General features: G+C 34.9%; 1 protein-coding gene across 1 annotated transcript in view; it reads left to right on the top strand.

Annotated features, from left to right (window-relative positions):
* The window catches only part of LOC145691871 (alpha-tocopherol transfer protein-like), a 119,947-nt gene that overhangs the window by 67,949 nt on the left and 31,224 nt on the right, over nt 1-20,774 (top strand). The window contains exon 3 of the mRNA XM_081767180.1: nt 4,497-4,656. Coding sequence (XP_081623306.1) covers nt 4,497-4,656 — 160 coding nt within the window. The remainder of the gene's footprint in view (nt 1-4,496; nt 4,657-20,774) is intronic.

The following is a 20,774-nucleotide window of genomic DNA, read 5'->3' as shown; positions in this document are numbered from 1 at the left end:
GCCTGTGAGTGCATTTTCATGTTTCGTGGAAGCAACTTTCACTGTCCTCTTGAATGGGGCTGGAAAAGCAAGTATGGGAAGCTGGTACTCATTATCACTGACCAAGCAGCTGCTCCTGATGACCTACTAAAAGTAGTAGGTTGTAAAAGTATGATGTCCTTCAAGCGGCTACGTGGAACAAGTGTTTGCTCATGTCGTAAGTACGGCCTAAAATGTGTTGTGGCCTGTAGTCATTGTAACGGTGAAGGATACCAGAATACCCCTTAACTGGAAATATGTGTCTGTCAGACACGTATGGTTTTTCTTTGTATTACATTGGCAACACTGATTCACTCAATCTACCGGTTTTCTCAGTACCTTCCTATTATTTAGTTGTACGTGTGTTGCAGTAGTCCATTGTTGGCGTTAACGTCTGAGTGAATATTTATAGATAATTTTAGAAAACCTACGGTGTCTGAGAGGCACACATTTCCGTTATCGTCTATAATTTTGCGTGTTTATTGGACATATATTTCCTGAAGAGACAGTTTTTCTTTCAAAAGGTTTTGTGATTGACTTTTATTACCGTGAAAGAGAAGCTATAGAATTCTTTAAACATACTATTTTGTTTGTATGAGATTTCATGTATTTGCAAAATATAGACCTAGTACTTCGAGAAACAAATGTAAGAAAGAAACTGTAAATACAGCAGATCCTTACTCCACGGAAAAAATTCCAAAAATGCTGAAAGTGGAAGAGGAATTTATGTTACTGTCTTCAGTATTTTCTGACTAAAACCCCTCATTTTTTCCTGAAAGTCAAGAATTTCCTACTGAGAGTGAGGGCGACACTAATTCTGATACAGTGCAAGGTGTGAGGTCAAGTAGTAACAGAAGTGTCAATGTGAGCAGCCCTACTCAAGTTTCATGTGATAATGAAATCCTTAAATGCAGAGGTAAAAACAGGTTTGTTTGGATTTCAAATGAACCACTAAGAAACCGAAGGGTTCTTCATCAAAACGTAGTAAGAAGGATGCCTGGTATAGCCATCCATGTAAGAAATTTTGGGAAAAAATCCTAGCAAAGTTGATATTTGATCTACCTTATGCGATGATACAATTCAAAAGATTTCAACACAAAGTTGGAAGAAGGTCGAAACAAATTCGAAGTAGAATAAAGTCAAACTACAGATCTACTGACCTATCTGAATATAAAGCCCTTATTGCTCTCCTAACGTTATGTTCTATTTGTAAATCAGGATATGAAGACATGTATCCACCATTTTCAAAACACTTTCGGACGACCTCTATCTAGAGCTACCATGTCCGTCAAACGTTTCCAAGCTCTTTTGGACAAATAGCACATTTGGACAGGGTAGCTACATGTGGACAAATAGCATATTTGCATGGTAGGAATGTGTAGAATTATACTAACTTAAAATCTGTCACTTTTTAAATTTATGTACTATTTTTCTTTAGATATTGAAATATTTTCTGAATTTATATGCCAATAGAACCGAATTAATGTATGTAATTCTTGTTAATCATATTTTCCTCGAAGTGCAAAATATAAAGTCTCATTAATCTACATTACACATATGATTTTTTAAAAATATATTGCTTTATATATGTCCGTGTCCCACAGACACACATTTCCTGTAAGCGAAAAAAAATAACGTTTCCTGTTAAGGGATACTGAACTTCAGCAAGTTGGAGAAAATGGTGAACTGCTGAAGGCCTCAAATGAAGTTTGGTAGAACTTTGTCTCCCTTTTGCTTTTTATGCTACATGTTATGTTAAGTTATCAGAGTTTTTCTTTTGTTAATTGATATTTTCTCCTTCAGTCTTCATAAATGAACAAATTTTAAAAAACAAAATGAAAGAAAAGAACATAAACCAGTGACAAAGATTGAACAACGTACATTTGTTGCGCAACAGCGCTTATTGTGTGGAAATTGTCAGTGGCGATGAACATACAAATGTAATTACTGATGTGCAAATAAAAAGTTTTCTGCAATCTGTTTCTTGAATAAAAATAAATTTATGAGCATCAAAAGTGCCCTTACCCTTGACGGATTTTGGCGAATTTTGGATATTTTGTTGTTGATAGTAAGTACTTTGATTTTAGCTGTTACAAGATTCTGTACCATTTTGTTGGGTAGAGATGAAGAACTACTGTAGATATTTAATTAATTTTCCTTAAACCTTTTGACACAAAAAAGCAAGAATAGAAAAGGTAAATTTCTTTAAAACAACTGATATATTAAAAGATTTTGCAGAATCTTGCTGATTTTAACGCAGAACCGAGACATTGTATATATCCATCTTTACGCTAAGTTTGGTTTAGTTAATAATTGCGGAATAGGTTAAAAATTCCGAAAATTACGAATATTTGAAAAGTTCCAACTTTCACCATTTTGAAATTTATTATACAATCTTGCTGGGTAAATAACATGTGTGCTAGGGAGTGACGAACAGAAAAATTACATAGAATTTTTCACTAAATTTTTGATGTAAGGGTTTCTGCAGCAAGTAGCGTTATAAAGAAATGTTCCTTATATAAAGCGCACTAAGAAAAGTCGATTTATTTTATTGTTAGACGCCATATTTAAGAAATGGTGGTAACATAGGCAAGATATTTTTAACAGAAGTTCTTTTCTTATGTATATGCCCTAAAAATGAACCGAAAATTTAACTTTTCTAATGAACAGTAGAGGTTTTATGCACTTTTCAATGTACTCAGGCGAAATCCACTTGCGGCCATTTGCGGTCATATCTTGATATTCCCGAGAGGGATTTTTGTTATTTTGAAGTACAAACATAAACCTTTCAAACAAGCCATAAATTGTTTCTATACCATTTTTCCGGGTTCACCCTTTTTACTACTGTACTACCCATTCCGTATGTTGTTTCAAGGCTAAATGTGTCGTACTGTTGTGAGATTGCAATCATTTCTGTATAGTTTTGCAACGAATCTATGATGTAAAATTTCGGTTAACACATACATGTCTTTCTTGGTGTTGGAATGGTCATCTATAGAAGAGTATAGTGATAAAAACTACTATTCTGTAACCCCATCCTTCACAATTTTACAAAATATATATTTCCCAAGGAGTTGTAAACTCCAGTGCATTATAAAGGATATTCGAAAACAATTGTGGTAAACGAATCCTTACACTAAAGCATGAAAAAAATTAAAGACCAACATGGGTGCACAAAGGCTTGATTTCGGAGTTATAAGCTGCCAAACGTTGGTCTGAGGAACGTAACTCGAGAACCAAATGTAAGATGAAGGTCGGGTAAAACAATGTAGAGATTATTTTGAAGCTAAATTCCTCTGCCTGAATTAACGTACAGTGAATCAGGAAATTGTGCTAGTTCCAATTCTTGATTTATAATTTTTCGTTTTTTGAATAGTCTATATATGAACGAACTTACTTCCATGCTTTGAGGCTGATCCTGTTCCTGCTCGTGTTCCACACCCACTGGTGTATTAATCGAATTTAGGCACAATATAATCACTATGCTGGAGTATTGACTATTTCTTCTATGGTTTTCACCAACTTTTGGCGGGCTATAGCTTCAAGCTCCACGTTAGCCTATATTCCTGTAACTAATTCTGAATGTTTTTGTGCAATAATTTATTTAGCGAAGTTAATTTCGAATATCTGTGTATTAGAAACCGTTAAGTTCCTCGTAATATTGTATCAATAGTACTTTTTCCACATGAAAGCTTTTTCGAAGTTAATAGTAAACAAAATAGCAATTTTATAACTCTTTCAGTTCCCCTATATGTCATAAACAAGGTTCTTCAAAAGCTTAATTCATATAAATTTATTCAGAGTACTTACACAGTTTTTTTATGTGGTTTTATAGCAAAATAGAATTAAGTTTTATCTTTCAATTAGATAGGGTGATTGTGACTTCCATTGGTGATTTTAAAAACATAACATCTGAAGTTGATTTTCCCGCAAAGCAGCAGCATTCAGGCATTCTTATGTCGTGGTGAATACTCGGATTCAACAAGACACTTATGCCACTCATAAATGGTACGCTTAACGGAAGGATATTTGCCATACTCGGTACAAAAATTCCGTTGCACAGAATCGATTCTTCAAACCTAAACACAAAACAAGGGTGGTCGGAACAAGTGACGACAGCCATCTTTGTTACAACTGACACAGTACTTGTGGTTGATAACTGTACACCACATGAGTCAAACTTAGATCTATGTTGATACAAAATATACCAAACCAAGTTTCTATAAGTGCTCTGAATAAATTTGTGTGAATTTACAAAGTCCTTTTCGAAGCACTCTCTATAATGTAATTCTTCAGCTTCTACACTTCTCTCGATATTTGAACACAGTGTACGAATAAGTTGTCATTTCATTCAATAAATAGTAGGTCTAATTAACGTTGGTGGTGGGTACTTTGGTATATATTTAACTTTATCTTTAAATATATAAAATGTGTTTTTGTTGTTGTTTCTTAAGAGCATACTTTTCTTCTGCATATAGATGAAATCATAATACTAGGGTTTTTGCGTCAATGTAAATACAGCTTGGAGAAAACAAAGAAAAAGCTGGACTCTAATTGTACTGTAAGAACATTAGTTCCTGAAATGTTTGCTGGCAGAGACCCATGTCATCCATTAGTAGCAAAGTATTGGGAAACGCAGTAAGTACTTCAAAAAACAATTCATTATTTACAGTATTTTTTTTAAAAAAAAAAAAGAAGAGAGCGATTATAGCACAAAAGTTAAAGATTTTAATTGACCAGTTTCTTGAAAAGTATAATGAGTTCAGCTTAACATATGCATTATAGGCCTATGTTATAATGTTTCTACTAGGTTCCTATTAGGTAAAATTCGTAATTTAATTCAAATGAATTCCTAGTTATAGTACATTATTTTACTTATAAAAATATTAAATTGTAAAAAGAAAATACGTATTTTGTGTTTTAGTAAAACGCATTACCCCAAGTTAGATCTGCATATTAACCTACATTGGTTTTATCCATCGTTTTTGGAACTCCAGTCATTAAATTAAAAAACAAAGAGATTAGAAAAATGAGATTTTTGATAGAAAAATCATAGAATACCAAGGATGAGATAATTAGCTTGTATTATATGATTTTTTTGAAATATCCAAAGTACTGAAAATTACTATCTAAAGTCGAAAACAGCTCCAAAAATCAAACATTATACTAGGAGAACATGAGAACATTTTTTTTTTTTTTGGAAAAGTTAACTCAAGTTTATATAAGGAATCATATATATATATATATATATATTCTTTAATTTCATGAACAATTCTTACACATGAAATTAACAGTATTATCCTGTTAACTTATGGAACATACCAATAATCACTAGAAATACGATATCTATCAACATATTATTAAAATAAATAAATCTGCATCTTTACTACTGAAATTTAGGCTCTTACGTAATATATATTCAATCAAGTATTATACTTTGTTTTCTTGATACACACACTCCATGAGATGCAAAATATTACAAATGCAAAATGTGAATGCGAATATCTTCATCATAAACTTATAAGATAAAGTACGACATAAAACCAATAGTTGCTGCTTTCTTTTCCAGACTTTATAACACTTAAATGACCACCAATAAAAGAACGGACAGGAGAAAAGTAAAAACAAGAATTTTAGGAATGATCCAAAAAATTGATCAAAATATTCTAATCTTGGCCAAAAATTTTAGGAATGATTCAATAATGAATCAAAAGATTGTGATCTTGGTCAATAATTAGTTTTGAATCAGAGGCCACAACATTTTTGAACGGACCCTAAATCGAGCTTTCGTTTGTTTTTTTCTTTCTTTCTTTCTTCAGAATAAGCACATCATACTGAGTTAAGTGATTGGTTTGGCTACACTATGTGTAGTTCTCGAGATATAAGGCCTACAAGAAAATTTTTGCCTGAAATATATTGGATCTTTTCATCCAATAAATTCTCCTGTAGATAGTTTTTTAAAAAAATCAGACGAAAGTGAGTACATTTACGAACGAATGGGCTTGCATTTATATATAATAAGGATTAATTATGACTAAATATTTTTACTTGTTTATGAAATCCAGTGTTAAGAGAAGAAGCCAACTCTTAAATTTTTTGAGTGTTGTATATTAGTGTTACACGAAGCGTTCTTTTAAAGAATGAATGGGATATGGACAGCCATGTTAAGCTTTCAAGTCACCGTTGTTCGTAACGAACTCAGCCGAGATAATTGCTTTAGCTGGCTATTGTTAGAAGCAGAATTCAAAAATTAGTTTTCGTTCAAGAGTTATTTTACGGAATAATGGATATACTAATATACCTAGGTACAATCTTATATGACACTACCGTGATTCTAATATAGGTTGTCTAAAATGTATTGAGTTTGTAGGGGTCCAAATTAAGGATCCATCTTTTGTCATTTGGAAATAACATTATGGAACCACGAGCGGTCCCGGGTTCGATTCCCGATGGGCTCACTCAATCGAAAAAGTGTAACACGCTTTTGCAGGCCAGCACCCTGAATGAGGTTTTCCTGGGTTTTCCTCAGTCACACCAGGCAAATGACGGGGTAGTACCTAACTTATAGGTCCCAGGCCGCTTCCTTCCTTCCCTTTCCCCGGATTGTGTGCTCGCCGAGGGACGTCATCCCTCAAATCGTGAAGGGCTAAATGGCCTTAGATGCCGAAAGCCCAGAAATCTAAATCCTAAATCTTAAAATTATGGAACCACATATATACCACTTTCATTGACACTTTCTGGAATTTTTCAGGAAACGACATAATCCTGTCAAAACCTGGTCAAAAATTTGAGACACATGATTTTCAGAAGCTTCTTTTGAAACTAACTTAATACTATTCAGGGAGTTCTGCGGAGACCGAAATAAATGTTGATCTCATGGTGTCAGGTCCAGATTACACACTGGTTATATTAAAACCTCCTGCCCAAGTTCTCTTAATTTCTGACGGTTCGTTAAGTATGTAGATATTCTGCATTATCAGCGTGGTATATGACACTCTTCCTATTGACCAGTATCGGTCATTTCTTTTGAATTAGTAGATACACTCGCGCTGATTGTCGACAGTACAAGTCGAGTTTATCGTTCTGTCCGGCGACAGGAGCTCGTGTTGAACCTGCCCTTCCAATTCTGCTAAAGGTACAACATACATAATCTTCCTGGATGTCGGTATGGGCTTTGCTACACACCGTGGAGCTTCTTCTCGCTTCAAACACGATATTTTTCGCTCATTGTTGTAGTAGATTATCCACTTTTCAGTATTCGTGATTAATTGCATCAGAAATGGCTTGAGTGCGTTACATCTCAGTAAAAATCCACGGCAAAAATTTATTCGAGTAAATGTTTTACTCGACCAGCTTTCTCCAAATGATTTTAGATGTTTAGACCATTGACGATATCATGGCTGTTTACGAGGCGGTCTAGATCAACTTTTGACAGAATATCATCCATTTTAGCTGTGATTGGTTGTTTATTGCGAGAGCATCTTGGAATTCCACATTTCCAGTACGAAAGTCACTGAACCATCTTTTGGCTGTTGCTTTCGTCGACATTTCTTGCCCATAAACAGCACAAATTTCTTCACGGGCAAGCGCAGCATTTGCGTCTTTAACTAAATAAAGTTGTAAAATATAGCACCGTTTTACAGGAAGTCCACTCATCTTCACGGCATAATAGCTTACGTCTGAAGCTTTAATTAGACGTTGAATTACGTTAGGCCTGATCTACTGCGACCTATATACATTGAGAGTTTTATCTATTTAAATATATCTATATCTATATATATATCTATATATATCTATCTATCTATCTATATATATATCTATATATATCTATATATATATATATCTATATATCTATATCTATATATATATATATATATATATGTATATATATATACAGTGGCGTATTTAGTGGGGGGGCTTCCGGGCTTAATCCCCCCCCCCGAAATCTTACTTACTATAGTAAAGTATATGAAATATCTTGCAGAATTTTCACATTTTCAGGCAAAGCCCTCCCCGAAAGTTAGCAAAGCCCCCCCGAAAGAAAATCGTAAATACGCCACTGTATATATATATATATATATATATATATATATATATATAACTGCCTATTGTCTGCAAAGAATTCACTTTTTTTTTTAGATTACCTCATAATAACTTGTTAAGATGTGCTCATGTAGTTCGAGAACATGCAGTTCATGTAGTTCATCTAGGTCTGAATTTTACTATCCTAGTTTAATAAGCAATCTCATTTCAACGTAAACATATTGAAAATGCGGTCTAGAGGAGGGTTACCAAAGAGTACGCATGCCCTAAGAGCACGCAGTGCCAATTACGCTGAAGTGGTAACACACAGAATTGTTATTGCTACGCTGTTTGATGCGTCTTTGTGTGAGAGTTGATACGCAGAAAAGGGAAGTTAACGGATCGCTGCAAACAGAAAATACAGCTAAAAATAACTTTTTTGAATTCTTAATGTAATATTTTAATACTCTTAATTAAGAAATTATTCTGATATAGCAGCTAACTACAGTACTCTTGTTGCATGGTAGGAAACATGAATGCACATAGAATTGTTTACCATGGCTTTGTTTCGGGGGTCTTGCATATGCAGCCACATGGATGAATTTTACTCGAGTTGACTGCTGTTTCCCAAATAGTGCGCGTTAGTGAGTTACCAAAGAACGCGCACATACTCTTTGGGAGAATTTCTTTGATAGTGTGTGTGGGTAGCGGCATTCATATTACGGACTATGGTTATTCTCATCAATTACTCTCGGAGTGTAATATGATGTTTGAATGGATTGTAGAATTATTTGTAATTGTTTGTCTTCGATTCAAGCACCAACTGTAAATCATATATAAGAAGTATTTTAAATTCACAAAATTTCTTAAATTACAATGATGATGTGGTGTTCTGCCCGAAGGTAGGCCTCTGGTCCATGGTAGTTTGCCATTGCCTTTCATGGTATGATGATGTCGTCCTAAGTAGTGAGGAAATGATCAAAATAAAGATTCTGGAAGTGTTCTGGAGGAAGATGCTGAGTGAAATATGGCTTCGATTACGATTGTAATGAAACCACAAACTAACAAGGGACATCACCCAATTGTCCGGCTCCGATTTCAATGAAATTTTTGTTGCTGAGAGAGGACATGTATTCATTACTTGTGATGACAGAAATTTTTGCCATGGTGTATGTTTTCTATTTTTTAATAATTTTTAAATGTTGTGATGTGGTTAATAGAGATTACTGAAGAAGTCTCTTACTACCCTTTGTAAACGGAGTGTTAATGAAAAAACGACCATGTAGATACGTATAGGGCCTAGGGGGAAGTCGTATGGTACGTATGACCTTGACGGCAGCCATCTTGAAATCCGCCATTTTGAATTAAGGTCAAGTTTTTTAAATAGGAATAGGGTAATATGATACATAATTTCGGGCTAGAATTTAATCAGGAAGACAATGGTGAAGTTACTTTTAAGATGCGCTCATTTGGAGAAAAGTTACAGGCATATTAATTGTTTATACTTACTATGTGCATAAGTCCCTTACCTCCGCTTCTAACTCGCGTATTAATGATAATAAGTGGATAAAGGTTTCGGTAATACATATTATGCCTAGAGGAAAGTGATACGATAAGGGTATCATTCACGGCAGCCATCTTGAAATCCGCCATTTTGAATTAAAGTGAAGTTTTGAAAACTGAAAACCATAGCATGTGGCACCAAATTTTAATAGTAAATTTTCCCCAAAACCCAATGGTATGCTTATTTTTGTTCTATAGTTAACCAGTATGAATTTATGACTCTTCTAATGTGCACGAAACATCCATTATTCGATCTTTCAAATTGGCAACACTCTTAATTTTCATCGCATGTTTTAAGATTCCAACTGGTACTTTGCAATTGTTTCCATGACTCATGTTTTCTAAATTTATTACATTTTTTAAAAGTTGCGATTTGTCAGTTCATGAATAGTGTTGAGATAAGCATCCAGCCATCTTTCTGAATTTTCAAGACTTGCCATGTAATAATTTCCTAGGCAGTGTAATTATTTATTTTAATCCAGAGTACATGAGGAACCTATGGACCTATGTGATGTAAGGAAATACAAATAAAATTATAAGAAATTAATGTAACACGAACTCAAAATTTGTGTTACGCAACGACAAACAGTGTTTTTTTTTTTTTTTTTTTTTTTTTTAATAAATACAACTTTACAACTCTAAAGAAACAGCAACAATTATAAGAAATATCAAAGAGTCATAATGTGACTTCCCAACACGCTGTTTGTACCGTGAACAAAATATGAAAACAGGTAACTTGTTTATAAAGAGGTGTAACTTAATCGAGTTCCCGATCAATACTGATTATAAATCTTACAAATATGAACCTTCCACAACAATCGCTAGAAAACGAATGACTTTTTTGTCTGACTAGCTAAAATATTGCCATAGAAAATAAATAAATAAATAAATAAATAAATATACAATAAACAAATAAATATAAAACAAAGCAAAAGACCATTGGTTTACACAAGAATCATATTTTGTTTCCTTTTTTGAAGTGAATTTTCAACTTATTTCTCGTCTCATCTACTATCCATTGCAAACTACGTCTCCAGTATTATCTGAATGCAAAGTTGGAGTTTTTTCATTCTACGATGACTCATGTCAGTAAAGAGTTTCTGAAGGGCAGGTATAGGAAATAAATAATTACATTGCCTATGAAATTAATAATTACATGACAAGTCTTGAAAATTCAGAAAGATGGCTGGATGCTTATCTCAACACTATTCATGAACTGACAAATCGCAACTTTTAAAAAATGTAATAAATTTAGAAAACATGAGTCATGGAAACAATTGCAAAGTACCAGTTGGAATCTTAAAACATGCGATGAAAATTAAGAGTGTTGCCAATTTGAAAGATCGAATAATGGACGTTTCGTGCACATTAGAAGAGTCATAAATTCATACTGGTTAACTATAGATCAAAAATAAGCATACCATTGGGTTTTGGGGAAAATTTACTATTAAAATTTGGTGCCACATGCTATGGTTTTCAGTTTTCAAAACTTCACTTTAATTCAAAATGGCGGATTTCAAGATGGCTGCCGTGAATGATACCCTTATCGTATCACTTTCCTCTAGGCATAATATGTATTACCGAAACCTTTATCCACTTATTATCATTAATACGCGAGTTAGAAGCGGAGGTAAGGGACTTATGCACATAGTAAGTATAAACAATTAATATGCCTGTAACTTTTCTCCAAATGAGCGCATCTTAAAAGTAACTTCACCATTGTCTTCCTGATTAAATTCTAGCCCGAAATTATGTATCATATTACCCTATTCCTATTTAAAAAACTTGACCTTAATTCAAAATGGCGGATTTCAAGATGGCTGCCGTCAAGGTCATACGTACCATACGACTTCCCCCTAGGCCCTATACGTATCTACATGGTCGTTTTTTCATTAACACTCCGTTTACAAAGGGTAGTAAGAGACTTCTTCAGTAATCTCTATTAACCACATCACAACATTTAAAAATTATTAAAAAATAGAAAACATGCACCATGGCATAAATTTCTGTCATCACAAGTAATGAATACATGCCCTCTATCAGCAATATAAATTTCATTGAAATCGGAGCCGGACAATTGGGTGATGTCCCTTGTAAGAATTAAAATATAAATACACTAAAGGTGTTGTTCACGATTTTTTTCCACTTGGTGGAATAATGTAATGAAACCACGAACTAAGAATTTAAAAAATAATCATTAATTTTACTCATAAAAGTCATAATTTGTGGGTGTAACTAAACGAAGATTTTCTTTAATGTTTTAAATTTCGTGTACGTTCATAATAAATTCTTTAAAACCACATGGACGTGTAATGAAGAAATTGTTGGAAGCAAAAACAAAATAGTTTAGAATTGCCTTTATACGAACAATTGGAAGCAAACCTTAGGGTAAATTAAAGTTTACGAAGGGGTTTAGGTTTCAAGTATGATAGGTGTTGAGTGCGCCCTCTTAGGGAGCGCAAAACGCACTCTTTGGGACACTGGTCCTTAAGAGTACGCATTTGAGTTTTTTAACTTTTTAACGTATATCCCCATTTCTACATCTAGTAGTAAACTTTTCTATTTCTTACAACGTAGCCTAAACTTCAATTAAAATTTTGTACAATTTATATAATTTTTGCTTCATTACTTTCGGAGCTATTTGAAACTTAATATTAAGTGCGTGCTCTTTGGTAACCTTCCTCTATAATTAATTACATTACATTTCACCCATCAAGTAGAGAAACCATTTACCAAATGACTTGGTAGAAGAAATAATATTTTATTCTGAGTTGGATTTCCAAGTTTAACTCCCTGAGACCTCTTTAAGTACTCTTATTATTTTACAACTGGCTCTTTTAGCCTAACGGTATAGGCCACTATGCGTTTGAAGTAGGGATGGCCAGACGGATCCGGATCTCGGATATCCGGATCCTATAAGATCCGGATCTCGGATCCGGATACCCGGTTCCTGGATCCGGATCCGAAATTTCGGATCTTAGATCCGGATCCGGAATTTCGGATCTTGAATCCGGATCCGGAATTTCGGATCTTGGATCCGGATCCGAAGTTTCGGATTTTGGATCCGGATCCGAGGTTTCGGATCTTGGATCCGGATCCGAAGTTTTGGATCTTGAATCCGGATCCGAAGTTTCGAATATTGGATTCGGATCCAGTTATTCGGTTCCTGGATCCACACCCGAAATTTCGAAGTTCAGATTCGGACTCCTGTTTTGAATATTTTAGGCCTTAGATTGAGACCCAGAACTAAAATATCCATATGTATAAAATTTACTAGGTGAAATTTATCTAACTCAGTGGGAAGACAATTCTATTTAAATGACAAAAGATTACATGAAAATCTCATTTTCACATTTTTTGGGGTTAGACCACTGTTGCGCACTCCCCATCATTTAGTCTTTAGTATATCTTTAAACGTACTACAAGTATGCCACTTTCATCTCAAGTCAGTAGTTGTATAGATCTGCCTTTTGTTATATATTAATCGAGTTAGGATTAAAATTCGATTGTTTGTGAGACCTATGATAATATTTTCAGAATGAGTTATAACGTTGAAAAACTGCATAGTAATGCTGCATATTTTCTTTGTGCCACATTGGAATTTAATGTAGTCTATCTTATACAGTCGGCTCTTATGATTAATTCAATGATCTGAACTCCTGCAGCATTACGCTAAAATCATGGATGTCTTTGAATTTTCGTCACCATTTCTATTTTTTTTACTACGAGCAAAATAAATATCATAAGCGGCATTTTACATAATAGATATAGACGCAGATCAGTCAGTTGATTGCTTAAAGTTTATAGCAAAGCTATTACATTTCTAAGACACTGGCGACCTTAGGACAAAATCCATGGCTTTCCCATAAAATCTTAAATCTCTCTATATAAAAAGGGCAAAGTCCTGAGTGACTGAGTGAGTGAGTGACAGATCACCGTACAGGCGAAATCGCTTAAGCTACAAACTTGAAATTTGGACAGTTAATATGCTTTGTGACGTAGGATACCACTAAGGAAGGACTTTGGGAAATTCGACGAGGAAGGGAGGAAATGGGGTGGAAAATATTGATGATTCTTGACGTTAGATACTTCAAATTTGGTATTTGGGTTTCTCATTGAAAATAATTTGATACTTGTTTAAGTGCTTTTTGATATTTACATTAGAAGGGGCAGGGAAGATGTAGAAAGTAAAAGAACGGGTGGTAATTGCAATTATTGCAATTAGTATAATAATATGCCTATATCTCGGAAACTTAAAGGGTTAGAAACATGGAATTTGGTATTTGGACTTCTCACTTAAAATAATTAGATACGTACTTCAACGTTTTTTTGATATGTGGCCCAGAAGGAAAAAAAAAGGGCGAGAAGAAAATTAAGTGGGGATTACAATTATTGTATTAATATGTTTAATCCTTTAAGGTTAGAGACTTGAAATTTGTTATTTGCATTTCTCATTGAAAATAATTTGACATGTGTTTCAGTGTTTTTTGACGTTTTAATAAAAAGGAAAAGAAAAGAGATGGAAAGGAAAGAGGGTGTTGATTGTAATTATTATAATAACATGTCGATATCTGGGAACCTCTGAAGGTTAGGAGCATAGAATTTGGTATTTGGACTTTACATTTGAAATAATTAGGTATGTACTTAAGCGTTTTTTGATGTATGTCTTAGAGGGGAAGAAAAGGGACGGGGAGAAAAGACTTTTATATCTTGGAATCCTGGAATGTTAGAGAAATGAAACTTGTTATTTGAACAAAAATTCGTTATAAAATAAAATCCTTGAGTTTTACGTCCCACGCTTATGCCGGTTAGGCTAAAGGAGACGGTGATTATGAGAAATAAATGAAATGAAGAAAGTGGGAGGAAACGGGGAAACCCCGAGAAAACCCACGAGCACGGTGTTTGTCCACTACAAAGTCCACACGGCGCGAGCTGGGATCGAACCAGGGACCCCAAGCACCGGAGGTGAACGTTCTACCACTGAGCCACTGAACGGACTCCTGGGGGGGCGGATGGATTCTTAGGGGGCGGTTGGGGATCCTAGCAGTGAAAAATTACTTAGAATATCTGAAATTGCCACAAATTACTACTAAAGTACACTGTTAATGGTGGAGCTGGGTAGGGGCGAACGACTTTTCGCCCTCCCCCTGCATCCGCCTATGTGTTTACATGAATGATATAGCTCCTTATACAACCTATGCAGAGTTAATAGTAGTGGATTACTAATTACAAAGATACGTGTTACTGCTCGAGGCTCCATATGTTATTTTGTATACACATACAGTACATTAATACATTGATTTTGATACATTAATTGCCATTTAGAACTTCATCTCTACTACAATTCTTAATTCTAACTGGAGTGGTACGGTCACAGAGAAACGTATTTTTAAAGAAAGAAAAAAAGCTCATCAAGAGCAAGAAAAGGAAGTTGCTCCTTAATTCGATTTGATCTATATTTTATAGGCTGTTCTATTAGCAATGGCCTAGCCCATCACGACTAGGAAATGGCCTCATTCAGTGACCACAATAACTCAGAAAGAATTAGAAAAGTAAGCAACCCGAGTCTAATGAAGAAGCTTGGGCTTGAGACTAAGGTTTCATCCCAGCATTTGACTAGTGTTACAGAAAACAAAGGACAAATTTCCATCAGGACGACCGCTTTAAAAAAGATTTACTACCTTTTCGGTCAAGTATTTCCACTAGAATCGAATCTGACAATGAGATAGCTCTCACCTAAGTCGACAGTTTTACTTAATCAAATTGGGAGTAATTGTCACATATTAAGGCACGAAAACCAAATATTAACAGAATGAAGAGAACGCAAGACTGTCACACGATCAGATACCAAAAAGTGTCTTAAAATCTTATTTTAAGCATAGGAATGAAAATCACTTTGTCAATAATTTCGAAAATTTTGCTGATTCGGAACACTCGAATTTTCTAACACGGAGTTTCGAATCCGGATCCAAGATCCGGTTTTTCAGGTCTGGATCCAAGATCCGAAATTTCGGATCCGGATCCAAGATCCGTTTTTTCGGATCCGGATCCAATATCCGTTTTTCGGATCCGGATCCAAGAACCGGGTTTCGGATCCGGATCCAAGATCCGTTTTTTTCGGATCCGGTTCCAAGATCCGGGTTTCGGATCCGGATCCAAGATCCGAATTTTCGGATCCGGATCCGAGATCCGGATTTTCGGATCCGGATCCAAGATCTGGCCATCCCTAGTTTGAAGATTTAATTAAAACGCTTCAAATATGGCTTGTGCATATAACACAAATGTAATATGGCTTGTGCAGATACACTTTTCTTTCTGTTCTTTCTCGTATATGACCTTCATTTTCTCGTGATGTAGAATATTGATGGTCAAGTGACGTTGTGAGTCACTTCATTATATCTTTATTTATTTAACAAAGCAATCAAATCAATCTTGTTCTATTGCCCAAAAAAATCAAGTTGCAAATCTTTTTAATTATTATTATAGGCTCTGTATATGTAATTAAAAGGTCATCAAGTGTCATTGTAAATAAAAGAGAGACCTGACCAATGTTCACAATTTAGCGATTTTTTTCTCTATTTACTCCATATAAAACAAAAATATATATTACGCTATCCATGCCAGAAATCACTTCACAATGCTATAAACTAGATAAAAGTAGTGCAACAGATTACATTTTTTTAAATATATATATCATCCTATGCATGTAGTTGTAGATGTGAAACAAAATTTAACGGAATGTTACACAAATTGAGGAAAACGTATAACAAATACATGATTTTCTAAAACCCTACAAAAATTCACTTACTTCTTTGGTACACAAGCTATTCACTGGGGTCTGGCAAACCCCGGGGTAATTGGGATGATATTATATAAGATAATGAATGCAATTAATAAAAGTGATAATGAAATATGTCTTAACGTAGGAAGATAATAAGTAGGCAATTTTGTTCTAGAACAGTCTGTGAACTTCTAGTGTAGAGGATCGCAAATTAGGTTAATCATTGGGGCTCCATTTCGAATAAGTTAAATTGCACTACAGAAGAAGACATAGCATATGTAACCAGATTCACACCAATTACAACATTACGTCACATTAGAAAACATTTAGCATATATACACACAGTACTTTTTATTTACTGGAAACATGAAAAAATGTAACTTACCAGATCAATACGGAGATGGACCACCTTTCGCCCTCCGAACAGCTCTGACGTCATGTGGAATGGAGTCACCGCGGTCGTGAATGGTATCAAGTGGAATATTACACCATTCCGTGTGCATTGCATCATTCAGTTCTGTAAGAGAGGATGGAGGCGGAATCTGCACTGACTTCATGTCTCCAAAATGGACCACAGATGTTCTATTATGTTTGAGAATTTGAGCAGGTTTATTGGATATGTTCAGCTTCATTCTGATGTTTCTCAAACCACGTTACAGTAGCTCCAGCTATATGAATGAGTGAATTTTCGTCCTGAAATATGGCGTCACTGCCCGGATACAACATCTGAACCATAGGATGCACATGGTCCCCTAAGATGGCGACATAATCACGGGCAGTGATAGAATCGGTAAATGTCAGAACAGAACCCACTGAAAACCGGATATTGTGGCTCATAGTATCAGAGCATCGCTGCCATATTTCACAGATGGGAAAGGACACTATGAATTATACCTTCTCTTTTGTGTTCGTCACCCACAAACATGACCTATGCACGCTTTGGAATAAGACGGACGATGACTCATCCGACTATATCACACGTTTCTAGTAATTAGTTGTCCATATTGCATTTTCGTTGCACTATTGGCTAAAGCGTTATGACCCCTTATTGGCAGCTTCGCCCATTCAATTCGATTCCGTATATTCTGTCATGTAACTCGTGGCGAACTGTGATTGTCAACACAATTTGTTGGAGGTGCTGGTTGAGTTCCTCCCTCACTTGCACTGCAGTCTCTTGATGGTTTTGAGTGACAATCGACCTTAATGCTCGGCTAAACGTTTCATTAAAGGTCTTCTTCCAAACAGTGTTACTCTTCGTGAATAGTGATTTTGTTGTAATTGTTGTTGACCACTGTCGTTCACGACACATCCAACATTTTTGTCACCAAGCGATGAGAATTTACTCTCTTTAGAAATCAGAGGGCCAAGCATTTTATACTATTACTGTGTGCACAGTTAACTGCAAGCTGCTGTTCTATTATTCCTTACGTTGTACAGAGTTTGCTTAACACGCCTGAGCGTTGCCAACTCAGTTATCTGACTGCAGTTTTTTTTAAATCTTGATTTGTGGCTTTTAAAAATGCAAAAGTGTATTGATACTTGTGAAGACTATTTTGAGTAATTTTTAAAGGTTTTAGTAAATAAAGTAATTTTTCAAATAGTACCTAAAAGCTTTCGTCATGACCCTTGTACGTGCTTTTGTACAGAGAAATATAATAGAGAAGTCCAATATGGCCTATTCATATAGGATCCAAGTTTGCGAAAGTAATTAACATTGATCTAAGATTACTTCCTATCCGTTGAGCTTTTTCCTAAACTTCTTCCGTAATGAAGAAAGCTAAGAAGCAATAAGAGTGCTTTTCTTCTATGTTATTCTGTGTTTCTAACAAGTGATTGCATTAGAAAATAACTGAGTTATCACAGTCTGAAAGTATAGTTGACTTCCAAACTATTGGAATTCATGACTCAAACTTGAGTACTACACATATAGATTAAGAGTATCAAAGGTAAAACCTGTTCCTCGGACGCGGAATCCACATCAGAAGGCATTAGTCGATGTGTCTTACTATTTTGTTCTATGATGATAAAGGTTGACTCCAGAAATCGTTAACTAGAACCAATTCAGGATTGAATCGAAGGAAGTAGTACCTACTCTTGGGAAACTGACTCGATTGTAAAAAACTACATCTTGCTAATTCTTAATTCTTGCTTTGTGGTTATCATTATTGAAACAGACAGTAGTAGTAAATTTCAACCATTTCCGGTTTTGGTAAATTGTTACTGGTTGTAATGATATGCTCTGTTCAGACACTGAATCAATTGCAGGAAACCACTTGCCGCTATCTATTGCCATTTTTGTTCTAATGTAATAAATCTTGAAACCACAAGTAGCAATTGAAGTTAACCACTTTTGGTTTGAATAGAGAATTAGCGAAGAAGATAGAACCTATTCTTGGGACAATGAATCGATTACTGAAAACCGTATCTCCATATCTCTTACCGTTTTTGCTTCATGGAAATTAGTATTGAACCCGGAAGTAAAATTAAATTTGAACCACTTCCGATTTTGGAAGAGTATTCAGGATAGTTATGGTACATTGTCCTGAGACGCTGACACATTTTCAGAAAACTGGTTATTTCCGTTTTTGTTCTATGGTGATAAACCTTGAAACCGGAAATGACTAATTTGAACAACTTCCAGCTTGAATAGAGAGATAATAGAGAGATAAAACCTATTCTTGAGATCAGTGGCGTATTTAAGGTAGGGCTTCCGGGTGCACCTCGTTTGCGCACAGTTTTCTCCCAAAGATCTACGATAATCTGTAGTTGATTGACAGCTGATCGAAAAGTATAAAATAGTGGTTTTGCGCACAGTTTTTAAATGCGACGTTGCCAAATCTTAATATAACCATGCTTAAGCAAATCATGCAGTTGCGCACAGTTTCAATACTTTAGAGAACAAGGGTAAATATGAAAGATATGAAAGAAATATTCAATTCTGGTGTTCAATGTTTATTATATTCAATTCTGCTGTATGGTACATTTTTTTACAACTTTAGTCCTTGAAATTTGTGTCCTACAACTTTAAGATATTTCATTCTCGAAACTTCGCTGTGTGTGGAGTTTTGAAAGTACCTGTATAATTTAATGATTTGTTCCCTCCTTTGAATTTCTTCTTTCCTTTGTGGTTTCGAATCACCTTTCCGTACCGAAGCGATCTTCAAACGTGTTTCATGCTGTATTTCAAGTAACACTGATACTACCGTATGGACATCAGGTGCAGTAGAATAGAACTGGCTGTTGTAGTGATAGTGGAAAGATTCTGGTCCATTTGTGCTGGAGATGGTTCACAAGCCCACATCACTGGAGGGTACCTGAAAAGAAAAGGTAATCATGAATACCATATCCTTTCACCGTTTAATTTTTTATTTTGAAATGATATTTTGATTTCCAGAACTGCTATAAAGTAGAAACTAATTTTCGGATCTCATTTCATATAATACTTTACTATTTCTGTGCGCTATTTCTATATTCATGCCTTTAATTTCTCAAACGAGAATGCTTCTAGCCTATATACTAAACAGTTTTTAATTACTTTGGCTGGAGACCCTCTGCCTCTTTAATTTTGATATTTATCATTCTTTAATAGATAAAACTAAGTTAAGTGTTTTTTTTTCAGATCGGGACGGGTGTAAGCCACAGGGTAGTTATTGCACCCAAAATTCATTATATCTTTTACATTTATCAAACCAGAATATTACCTGCAATTATCTTCGATGTAGTTGTTCAGCACATAATCTGAAAATCTAAATCCTTTGGTTTCAGGTGCCACCGAAATCAGATCAACAAAGGCATCTGGTACTTGCTCTGGTGATAAATACGGGAGTCCAAAAAATGTCTTTAGCCAAAAACGTAAAAAGCATAGAAATTAAATTGAGTTCAACATTGTTGACTTTTTTTTATGGATAGTTCACAACTTAAATTTCCTAGAGTAGTCTTGCCTAGAGTAGTAGCCACAAATTCATATTTAGAAGACATAATCTAATGTTGGCGGTAACCAATCAGGAACCACTTGCTGTCTCGCTATGTATTCTGTTAGATAAGTGAGTTAGTGTGTTTGAAGAAGCCAAGAAAGTAAGGTAGTTGGAGTTACTTAGGTAATTTAATAAATTAGATTATTTTATTTAATCAAATGATTCCTGTCTTGTTTTGCAAAAAAACTACAAAATATATTGTATATTAAGATCAAAGAATGAATTGGCAGCGTTGCATGCCATTTTGTGCGCAAAAGCATTAAAATGATTATTTGTTTTGCTTCTTATCTGCATGGAATGATAAGCTGGAAGAAAGTGTGCGCAAAAGCATTGCACCCAGGGCTTCCGGGCTTAAGCCTCGCCCTCCTCCCCGAAATCTTACTTACTGTGTTAAAATAAATTAAATATCTTGCAGG

Source organism: Thermobia domestica, chromosome 8, assembly GCF_964235325.1.
Source record: "Thermobia domestica chromosome 8, izTheDome1.hap1.1, whole genome shotgun sequence".
Classification (NCBI taxonomy): Eukaryota; Metazoa; Arthropoda; class Insecta; order Zygentoma; family Lepismatidae; genus Thermobia; species Thermobia domestica.
Note: the sequence above shows the minus strand (reverse complement) of the source record. Positions and strands in the feature narration are given on the sequence as shown.